Source organism: Corvus brachyrhynchos, unplaced genomic scaffold, assembly GCF_000691975.1.
Source record: "Corvus brachyrhynchos isolate BGI_N302 unplaced genomic scaffold, ASM69197v1 scaffold1002, whole genome shotgun sequence".
NCBI classification, from domain to species: domain Eukaryota; kingdom Metazoa; phylum Chordata; class Aves; order Passeriformes; family Corvidae; genus Corvus; species Corvus brachyrhynchos.
Window position 1 is genome coordinate 232,471 of NW_008236758.1, and position 11,835 is coordinate 244,305.

The 11,835-nt window shown below is 39.7% G+C and overlaps 1 protein-coding gene across 8 annotated transcripts in view; it reads left to right on the forward strand.

Annotated features, from left to right (window-relative positions):
- Positions 1-11,835, forward strand: part of AMPH (amphiphysin) — a 135,053-nt gene that overhangs the window by 82,703 nt on the left and 40,515 nt on the right. For all 8 annotated transcript variants that reach the window (XM_017727065.1, XM_017727063.1, XM_017727064.1 and 5 more), the window contains 6 exons: positions 1,325-1,419; positions 6,165-6,260; positions 7,493-7,600; positions 7,990-8,075; positions 9,708-9,783; positions 10,661-10,743. In XM_017727065.1, coding sequence (XP_017582554.1) covers positions 1,327-1,419; positions 6,165-6,260; positions 7,493-7,600; positions 7,990-8,075; positions 9,708-9,783; positions 10,661-10,743 — 542 coding nt within the window. In that variant the 5' untranslated portion in view covers positions 1,325-1,326. The remainder of the gene's footprint in view (positions 1-1,324; positions 1,420-6,164; positions 6,261-7,492; positions 7,601-7,989; positions 8,076-9,707; positions 9,784-10,660; positions 10,744-11,835) is intronic.

The window sequence follows — 11,835 nt, forward strand, 5'->3', positions numbered from 1 at the left end:
TTTGGGAGTGTGTGGTGGAATACCAACTGACTAGATCAAGTCTGCTCTTCTACACATTCAAGTTTCAAATTAATCTTCCTCTTCTACTGTCACGGCGGAGTTGGATGGTAAAAGGCGTCTCCAGGAGGAAGCCACTCAATGCAGCCACCACACATGCACACACCATACACACACACCGGATAGCTGGCAAAACAGTCCGATGATGAAGGAGCAGGAAGGGTCTCCACATGGGGTTCTATGGGAGAGATTTATTGCAGCCATACCAGCGCAAGGTCGCAGAGAAAATACCCTGTTAACAATGGGTGGACCCACGGCTACACAGTGGAGTGAAGAGAGCATCAGGGACCAATGATCTGAGGGCAAGGGGCGGTATAAAGGCGGGGCCAGGGTAAGGGAACCAGTAGGGAAACTCTGATGACGTATAAGGTGACAAGGGGTGGAGCGGCCAATGGAGCCAACCAGGGAAGCAGAACTGGGGTACATTAACATAAAAGAACAGAGCATTGTAGAGGAAGCTTTTTCAGACACCCTAAGTTGGAAATGAATTTAGGACTTGTCCCACCATAGGACTCCGTTCCTTGTCTAGCCCCCACATTCCACTCATTAATGTTTCTGTGCAGAAAACAAAAATATTGATGTTATTTCTGAATTCATTCACTGAGCAGTTAAATGTGAAGATCATGCTTAGAGATATTTTCAAGATAGACAGATTTGACTACAGGAAAAAAATGTGCTTCTTAAAAAAAAGTTAATGCTAAGTAAAAAATTCAAGTATTGTTCAAATTTTGCAAAGAAGTTGAAAAAGAAGTCGTCATTTTAAAATTACTTATTTGGAACTCTTAGAAAGTCAGGTGAGATGAGTTTGGTTTCAGTGGATTCAGAACCGTATTCAGCATCTAATGGGTTCCTGCTGTATCAAAATACAAACCCCAGTGCCTTCACTGAGGGTGGTTTTTTATTCATTGGGGTCAAACTGATCTCACTGAAGATAGATTTAGGCCCTTTCTCACAATATCATTGAAGCTGTTTTACATTTAAGCCAGCTCCTCTGTGTATTACAGAGTGATAACCATCAATAGTCCCTGTTCTTGTCCCACCTGTGGTAGCAAGAGTTCCGAAAGTGGCTGATCAGTTTGGCTTAGCACAATCCTCTGCAGGCACCACCCTGTTGCAAGCATAAATAAGCACTGGGCTCCACAGGTATCTCTTTTCTAAATTTGCCAGAGAGAATAGCATAGTGGGTACATGTGGCTGAAAATAAAGATATTTAGCACCTATTTCTTGTGGTTTGCACTTACATGTTCCTCTTTCTGTCTAATTGCAGGAATGGAAGATGCCTCAAAGAAGCTTACAGAGTCTCTCCATGAAGTGTATGAGCCAGACTGGTACGGACGTGAAGATGTGAAAATGATTGGAGAGGTAAGATGTATGGAAAGAGGGAAGAAGTATTTTGTCAGCAAGTGGATTAATCTGAGCTTCTGAGAAGAAGTGTGCATCCAAAATTGACCTTAATCCTTCATGTCATGTTAAATCCTGTTTTCTCAGCATATAAATTTATGGGTCTTGTGAAATGCAGCTCCTGCTGGCCAGATGCAGCACTTACAGCGTCTGTTGTATGAACTAGCTGATATAAGCTCCCACTGAGATCAACAGTAGTGTGAGCAGAATTGGTCCTGACAGCATCTGACTGACAAGTTTGTACAAAGGTATCTTACATGCAATTTTACAGTCAGGATTCTCAGTTCAGATGGATGTTAAAAATTATCAAATCCGCTTATCCTTTTGTGCTGTGTAACAACTATTGAGCCAGTGGTACTAAACAGGATATCTTATGAGACATTCAACCCTCTCTGACAAGAATATGGAATTTAAGGGCAAATTAGAGTTCAGGACACTATTTATTTTTACTTTTTACCTTCCTTCAGTGATTAGAGAAGAATAGGCTTTTCTAGACAACACACCAGGAATTTAACTTGAGGAACTCTGAATTGCCTGCTTAAACAGCCTCAGTTCTGGGGGAAGTCTGTCAACAAATGTGATGGTGGTGACAAGAAAGTGCAAATGGTTGTCAATGAAGCTTTTAAGCACTTGGCATTCAGTTTCCAAGGCCTCCTTGATAATACAGTTAACAGTCAACCTGAATACAGAGCAATGTACAGATTGCTTTTCTTCTCTATGACTGCCTTCTCCTACCCTTCCCTGCTGTGAAGGGTTAGGGTTAGGGTTTTGATTTTAAAAGCACCCAACTTTCAATCAGCCTAATTTAAGTTACATATTTTTTTGTTTCATTGGTTTAGGTTTTTTATATTGTTCCAAGTTTAACAGCAGGAAAATCTCATGCTGCATCTTGCTGTAGCACCTTATCTTGTATCTGTAGACTGTTAGATTTTACACTCAGAAATTTGTAGTTGTGTATGAAAGGACCAAAATTCAGCTCTTAAGCTCTCTTAGATGTAAAGATAAATTCTAGGTGTGTTTTCTTAATAAGAGAATCATGGGCAATAGTACAAAATCTCCTGGCTTTTTCTGTACATAATCACAAATGTAGATTTATGCGTCAATTAAAGTGGTGAAAGCTCAGTTAGAAACCTGGTCACTTCTGTAAAGGATAATAAAAAGTGGTTTTATGAATACATTCATATCAAAAGAAGGACCAAGCAAAACCTCCATTCTTTATTGGACATGGTGGGGAATATAGTTACCAAAGATGAGGAAAAGGCTTTGGTACTTAACACCTTCTTTGCCTCAATTGTTAACTATAAGACAAGTTGTCCTCAGGACGGATGGCCTCTTAAGCTAGAAGACAGGGACAGGGAGCAGAATAGAACTCAGGAGGAAGCAGTTAATGACTAGCTGAGCCACTTCCATGCTCACAAATCCGTGACACCTGGTGGTATCCATCCTAGAGTGATGAGGGAGCTGTCAGAAGAGCTACTAAGCTGCTCTCCATCATTTATCACCAGTCTTGGCTAACCAGGGAAGTCTCAGATGACTGGAAGCTGGCCAGTGTGATGCCCACCCGTAAGAAGGACCAAAAGGAGGATCCAGGAAACTACAGGCCTGTCAGCATGACCTTAGTGCCCAGCAACATTATGGAACAGTTCATCTTCAGTGTGATCACATGGCACATACAAGATAGCCTGGGGATCAGACCCAGCCAGCATGGATTTAGGAGAGGCAGGTCCTGCCTAACCAACCTGATCTCCTTTTATGACCAGGTGACCTGCCTGGTAGATGAGGGGAAGGCTGTGAATGTGTCCACCTGGACTTCAGCAAAGCCTTTGACACCATCTCACACAGAATAATCCTGGAAAAGCTGGCAGCCCATGGCTTGGACAGGTGCACATTTTTCTGGGTTAAGAACTGGCTGGATGGCTGGGCCCAGAGAGTGGTGGTGAATGGTGCTGCCTCCAGCTGGTGGCCAGTCACTAGTGGGGTCCCCCAGGGATCTGTGTCAGGCCCAGTCCTGTTTAAGATCTTTATCAATGATCTGGATGAAGGGATCAAGCCTATTGTCGCTGTTGGGGCGGTCACGACACACACAGACAGTGCCTCTTTCAAGGGCCAAAAAGCCGTTTATTAAACAAATGGCTATTATTAATTTCAATATACTACCATTGGCTACCTATAGCATAAGCATTCAAGCATTCAGAAAAATAACAGGTGCAGATATGTTGCTGTTTTCTCCTTCTACTGTTTAGCTTTCTTGCTTCTCTTGATACTACGTTCTCATGGGTAAAAACTAATTGTTTTTCTTCTCACTGATTTTTCTCACAGTCCTTCTCTAGCCGAAGTAGCAGGCCTGAGCCGTAATTTTACAAAGGCAACAAGGCCTTCATTTTATAAGGTTTTACTTAAATGCCACAGCCTACCATTAGCAAATTTGAAGTTGACACCAAGTTGGGTGTGAATGTCAATCTGCTGGAGGGTAGGAGAGCTCTGCAGAGGGACCTGGACAGGCTGGATCCATGGGCTGAATCCAATGATATGAAGTTTAACCAGACCAAGTGCCCAGTCCTGCACTTTGGTCACAACAATCCCCTGCAGCACTACAGGCTAGGGACAGAGTGGCTGGACAGTGGCCAGGCAGAAAGGGACCCGGGGGTATTGACTGATGGCAGACTGACCATGAGCCAGCAGTGTGCCCACGTGGCCAAGAAGGCCAATGGCATCCTGGCCTGGATCGGGAATAGTGTAGCCAGCAGGACCAGGGAAGTGATTCTTCCCCTGTACTCAGCACTGGTGATGCCACACCTTGAGTACTGTGTCCAGTTCTGGGCCTCTCAATTTAGGAAGGATATTGAGATGCTGGAGCATGTCCAGAGAAGGGCAACAAGGCTGGTGAAGTGTCTGGAACACAAGTCCTATAAGGAGTGGCTGAAGGAGCTGGGGTTGTTTAGCCTGGAGAAAAGGAGGCTCAGGGGAGACCTCTTCACTCTCTACAACTGCCTGAAAGGAGGTTGTAGCTATGTGGGGGTCTGTCTCTTCTCCCAGGCAACCAGAGACAGGACAAGAGGACTCAGCCTTAAACTGTGGCAGAGGAAGTTTAGGCTGGACATTAGGAAGAATTTCTTCACAGAAAGAGTGATTGGGCATTGGAATGGACTGCCCAGGGAGGTGGTGGTGTCATACCATCCCTGCAGGTGTTTAAGATAAGACTGGATGTGGCATTTAGTGCCATGTTATAGTTGATAAAGTGGTGTTAGGTAATAGGTTAGACTTGATCTCAAAGGTCTTTTCCAACCTAGTTGATTCTGTGATCCCTCAACCTAGAGTAAACCTAGAGTATGTATCTGTTCAGTTAAGCATATAAATGATCATTCCAAAAGGGGTCCACTTAAAAGACCTTCTTCTATGTGGTAGGAAAGATGATGGCTTAAAGGAATCCTTCAGCAATGTTGTTTGTGTCCATTAGCTTTCAGAAAACCTCCATTATTTTAGTTTGTTTGAAGTATGTATCAGCAAGATACAAAAGCAAACACACAAGACTGGCAGTTGCTTGCTACAATCTAATGCTGTGGTGCTTTGTAGACCACTGTGATTAAACACTGTGTTGATAAATGAGGTATTTCTTTTAAGCACGTTTAATAGATTCTAATAATTCATTAGGGACTCTGTTAGAATAGGAAATGAATGAACTGAAACTGGCATCACACAGCATCTAAAATATGCCCTATAGTAGGTTATGATAAAACACTTGGGAATAGCTTTCCAGACTTGTCAATGAGGATAACAGCCTACAGAGCAGTGCTTACAACCCTTAGCCTCCCTCCCATCAAAGGGGAGGATGTTAAGTGATTTTTGAAATGTGCAAAGAAAGGGGGAATCAGGATGTTTAACATGTGCTAATGATTTGTGCAATGGAGAACCCAGGACCTCAAGCACTATGTCTCTATGTAACAGGATTTGCTTCTAATAAGGAATCTCACCCATTGGGTCCTTGTCACATGAGCTGCATTAATATGTTCATAAAAATCAGAAAACTACAGGGAGTTTCTCCTGGTGACTACCCCAGAGCTCCAAAGGGGACTGGGGAAAAGCACTGTAGCTTCAGGGCAGAGACGGGTGGTGGGGGTGTGGATTTTGTTTATTTTGCCAGCTGATGTTGGGATGTTTCCTATCCATCATTCCAGTTCTCCAGCAGTGCAAGGTGGAGTTCTTGTCTGCATCAGCCATTTCATCAAATGTACCTTAATGGCACAAAAAGAATGAGATGGAAAGACCTTTCCCTTTTTTTATTTACTCTTCTCTTTTTTGTTGTACTTCTTTTCTCTGTAAGCAAGGTTCATCATCAGTGAACATAGTTAGACACAAGAGCTAGGCCAGGTTCAGATTCTGCATTACTGACCCTCAGGGACCTGAAACCCTGAGGAAGACCTTGAATACATGATATCCTTATTTTCACATAGCAGTAACTATTTGAAATATTATTATTTGAATATAACAAGCTAATTATAAAGTTTATTCTTAGTTTGTTGTGAATTGAACTTGCCAAATCAAGGTATTCCTTTTCATTCACCTTATGTTTACACTCTGATTTATTTCCATAAAGAACATTTTAAAACTTCAGAAAGATTAATCTTTACCAATTACATTTATATTTCTCCTAGGTTTAGAGAGGCATTAAACTACTAAGTACATTTTTCTCCTTTCTGCCTTTTCAGAAATGTGATGAACTTTGGGAAGACTTCCATCAAAAACTGGTGGATGGATCATTGTTAACGCTGGATACATATCTAGGACAATTTCCTGATATCAAAGTACAGTAATGATTTTCTATAAAGGACAAGTTTTAAAGTTCTGTTGAGTTGCAAAATAAATAGAAAATGAGATTACAGGCAAAAAGAATTTAAAAGGGTGTGAGGTGGAAGTCATGCTCTCCTGTGATGTACAAGATGTTGTTCTGTAAGTAGATTCCTGACATTAGGCAGGGCTGATTTTCCAAGTGAACAAAAATATTTTTCATGCAGTAGTACTTGGAAGAAAATTAGCCTTTGTAGAGGAAAATTTTATGCTTTTTTCTGCTCCTGTTTCTTTGGTATGAGATAAAGATAATATTAACCAACTTCAATAGGGACACCTTAAGCTCTTCAGCGGTTAAAATGCCAGACAAATTACATGGAAAGCAGGCTTTCTGTTATTGGCTAGATGCACCCGTGAGTATCTTTCTTCTATCTAAGCCATGGTTCCTGTCTTTTAATTAGTTATAAAAAGATTTTGTAATACACATCAGGAAAGAATGTTATACAGATTCTAGCCTCTGCCAGATGCCCACCTGGTGTACAGTCCAGGGAGATGACTGCTAAATGAAATGTGTGGGGATAAAGAAGCTCTATAGGTGAGAGGTAGTGACTTTTATATTTGGATATGACTGTATGGGCATAGCTGGAAATTTTTTGTGATAGTTTATAACTGAATAGGTAACACAGTCATCCTCTTTGTAATTTACATCAAGGACTAAAGAAAAAATCATTTAAAAATACCATCATTACTGATGTACAGTTCTAAACTCGCTTTTAAATCAAACTGTGTTTATTCCCTCTCAGCATGTGGATTTTACATATAATATATACCTTTGCAAAGTCTATATCAAAGTATATATATGTATATCTTGAACTCCAGTATTTTAGGTATGTGTCAGAACAACTATATGGAGAAGTGTATTTTAGCAGTTTTCCAACTCTAGAAAAAGTGCATTAATTGCTGAATTTTCACACTATATATAAGGGGAAAAGATGGTATGACCCTGAGTTTAACGGGTTCACTGATTCTGGAGAACCAAACTATGCGTATATTGATTCCTTATTTAAAATAATGTGATTAGTTTGCCTTCTTTACCATTTCCATGTTCCTCCTACATGATATAATGATTCAGATATGAAAAACAGATAAGGGAGAATAAAAATACGTCAGAAACTAATTTGACAACATAAGTAAAATGGCTTTTTTAAAAGTGCTTTTCATATTTACTTTCATTTCTACCCCTGTACAGACTCGCATTGCAAAACGAAGCAGAAAGCTAGTGGACTACGACAGTGCAAGGCATCATCTAGAAGCTCTGCAGAGCTCGAAAAGAAAAGATGAGGGCAGAATTACCAAGGTAGCACAATCAGAAACATGCTGGCAGAGGACTTGGGGAGATTGGGTGACACTTGTTTCTGTACAAAGAGCACAAAGTTTCTCTTCCTTTTGCTCTCTTAGAAAAACTGGTATCTCTAATCTCTCTGATAAATGTGTATTGAGTACTTTGGTTCATGTAGTAGACATGCTCAGCCTCTTTTGCAAAGGAGTCCTGTTTGAGACCTAACTTGCTCTCTTGATGAGACTGAGGGGACAGCAAATCCTGTTTTGGCCTCCATGGTGTGGGACTGAATAACATCCTTTGTTTATAAAAATTGTAAAAGACCCACCAAGAAAACCACACAAAAATAATTTTGGTTTTGTTATGTCATAGTGATTTCAGAAGTCACCTGTTTCATTTTGGTTTAGGCAGAAGAAGAATTTCAAAAAGCACAGAAAGTATTTGAAGAGTTTAACACTGACTTGCAAGAAGAGTTGCCATCTCTGTGGTCACGGTAAGCCCAGAGAGATACTGTATGCAAGGCCTAAGTGGGGAGTAAGGAAAGGGAATGAGGGGATTTTAATGAGCAGATAGAAAATGGATTGCTGGGTTCTTGAGGATTCCATCCATTTTCTTTTTGAAAAAATGAAAGGAAAAATGTATGCAAGTGCTCCAAAACATACGTGCTGTAAATGTATTTATGCTTATTTTTTTCAATGTATGTTGGCACTTAAGATTCATTATCATATCTTCATTCTGAGGTGCAAAAAGGTTTCCATTTTATGAGTAAATAATTATGCTAGAGGACAGAGTAGTCTTGGTGATTTGAGTCTACTTATAGGTCATTTTTTATTATAACTATATCAGAAGACACATTTTATAGTTTTGCACTGATTATGCTGTGATGTTAAATGATTTGATGGCATAGGTCATTCAGTCAGGATATTTAACCATGAACTGTGTTTATACAGAAAATGCAGACAATATGAATGGGAGAACAAAAGCAGTAGAAAAATAAGCATCTCATTAGTGTGCTATGTTCTTTAACAATTGACAATCTGGAGTGGAGATGTGAAGTATCCTTTGTCTTCTCTGCCTTCTAAATAAATCCTGTTAAATTTCAGACCAATAGAGGATTTCCCTGCTGGTTTTCTGCATATTTCAGTGTAAACCTTCTTAGCACTTCAAGATACTTGTTTTATGGGCCAAATAAAAGTAAAACTGCATGTGAATGATTTAGAGTAAGGGCCCCTTTACTTCAGTAAATTTTGTATAAAAAAGCAGTATCTAGTTTCAGAGAAAGGCAGAATTTAATTTGAGCAATATGCATAATTTATAAAGCAGTTGCTTTCAGAGTCCTTTATTTTAGTTATTACAATTCTTCAGGAAGAAAATTATCTATTGAGTTGACATTTTGCAGGCTTATTCTTATTCCAGAGATGATTTTTGTTAATAAAAGTTGGTAGCCATTATACATGACAGTTTTAAATAGGAAAAATAAAACCTAAGAAAACACGTTCTACTTTTGAAATGTAGAAGTATGTAATCATTCACTCCAAATAAGCAGATTCTTGACTACATGCACAGAAATGTCTAGTCTATATTAAATTCTTTACTCTTATCTACATGTGCATGTGTTTCAGAGCTGAGCTTTGGACACCCACCCTTGGGCTGTACTGAGGTGTATACGTTAAAGCTGACCCCACACGCAACTGCATCACCTTGGTGCTGTGATAAGATTTGGGCACAGGGGCTCACAGTGCCAGAGTGGTACCTTTCTCCTTTCAGGAAATGGTTGAGTTGCTGTCTGGTGGGAGATGGATGCCCAGAGCATCTTGCCTTCCCTGGGCTTGTGCTGCACTTGTGACCATCCTTTTCCACTCTTCTTTGAAACAAGGTGAAGACATCTGATGTGGAGTAGTCTCAACTTGGTTCACTGGACAGTGTGAAATACATATCTCAACAAAAACAGAAATAGTTATGAACAAACTAGTCTGAAATTTTGACATTTCATCCTTTGCTTTGCTGAGAGTAATAGTCAAGAATGTTGCTTGTAGTCCAGAAGACAGTTAATTAATCTGCGTTTGTGGCCCTCCCACACATATCTTTTATTCTCTTTTTCCTTTCTTTGTTCCATCCTTCATAGACGAATTGGTTTCTATGTGAACACCTTCAAAAATGTATCCAGCCTTGAAGCCAAGTTTCACAAGGAAATAGCTTTAGTGAGTAAAACTGACTATCTCATGTATAATGGATTATGATATGCATGCTAGCTAACAAATGTCTTACAGTAAAAATCTAGCAGAGGCACACATGAGAATTTGCCATAGATACAGATTTGTGGTATATTCATCATATTCATTTCTACTTGCCATATTTGTTCTCTCCTTAAGGAAGGAGCAGCCCCTACAATTTTGGATTGCAGTGCATTATCAGTTGTAGAACTAAATTCACTTTCTATTTTGATAATTTACTGTTGCCTTCAGTATTTTTGCTGTGTCCAATTGCTAAGCACCTCTTTGCTTTAATCAGTACAAGAAAAACATGTCAAACATTCCCTTCAAGTCTGCTATATGCATTGTCAGCAATGCAGTATTTTATGTGTGACTGTTAGGCAAATCAAGCAGTTTCATTGAGGATCTTTTGAATGTACCTGGCTAAATACTTAGTAGTGTATTATCTATAGCAACCTTCAAATTGGAACCAAAATTTTTTTGAAGACTCACTTTACTGAAGTTCTGTGAAAATTTGGATTAGATTTTTCAGGGGACAACATGAATCTTCTTGGCTGCCCATGTTGCTTTAAACTTAGAATAACCTCCTTCATCAGAGCTCACATAGCAGTCAGTCACACTTAAGAACTTGTCATCTAAAAAACAGCTCATGTCTTTGAAGAACTGCTATTATCTTTGATTCTATGGATTTTGATGGGTTTCTGCTTAAGCTTTTACTATATATGGCACTGAGAACTTTTGGAAGGTTTTATATTGTAACATAAAGTTATCAAGTTATCATTTATCAGACCAGATTTATCACCTGTGTTTTTAATCATGACTGTAGTTGTTCACATGAACTCAGGCAACTGTTTTCTTTTCACAGTTATGTCACAAACTATATGAAGTGATGACAAAGCTGGGGGATCAGCACGCAGACAAGGCCTTCACCATTCAAGGGGCACCAAGGTGAATTTACTGCTTTTTTAATGAATTGCATTGCTGTAGGCTTTGTGGGTCTCAGCATATGTAGTAATCACCTACACCATGCGTAGTGATTGCTGCACGACATGGTAACAGGTGTTACTTGTTCAGGATGGCAGATGAAGGTATCTGGGATGAAATTCTTTGCAACAGGAGTAAAGATGCAAAGCCTCCTTCTTCACTGACTATTTTTCTAGAAAGTCCTTTCAAAAAAAAAAATGAAGGCTGTTTCAATTTAGCCAAGTTCATTGTAGACTGTTACATCAGTTTGCACCAACTGTATAGCTCATTTATTCTTAGATACTTAGTTTACAGCAATGTTGCTAACTCTGATAATTTAAAGCCTTGAAATATTGAGATATGTTTTTAGCTACTGCTAGGTGAGAATCCCAACCTTTGAACGTTAGCTTTTATCTCTTCTGCTTATGGGGAAAAGTAAAGATCTGAAGGTGCACCATAAAAGCAGAAAAACTGAAATAAAGAGAATGTCACAAAATACCATATTTTTAAAGACTTTCAAGAAATCTTGTTTGAAAGCACAAAACCAAAAAGAGTTTAAAATCAGATGGTGCTTTCTTAAGATCAGTTGATGCCAGTATGGTATTTCTGACTTTTTGTTTCAACAAATGTAGCCTTTCTGCCATAACTTGATTTCTAACACTGATACGCAGAAAAGGTTGAAATGTAAAACAGTGAGACTTAGCAAGACACAATGATATTTGGAGTTAATAAATAAAGCCTGAATTACCATTTAATCCCAGCTAGTCAGAAGCAATTCTAACAATGTTACAGCTTTTCGCATTCCACTCTAAGGGAAACTGCAGGGGATTCTTTTTAATGGATTTCTCGGACAAAATCAAGCACAAACGAGGCAAATATTGTATCTGAGAACTTTTTATTGATAAAGAAGGGTATGTGTCCATCTGGAGGGGGAAAGTTAAGCAGAGAAGGGAAAAGAAAGACGCAGAGAGAGGAAGGAGGCCAGGGTCAGAATGTTACCAGCCCAGTCCCGGGGTGCCCCGTCGGCATCCACGGGCACGTGGCGCGTGCGCTCCCTGTCGGGGGAGGCTGCGCAGC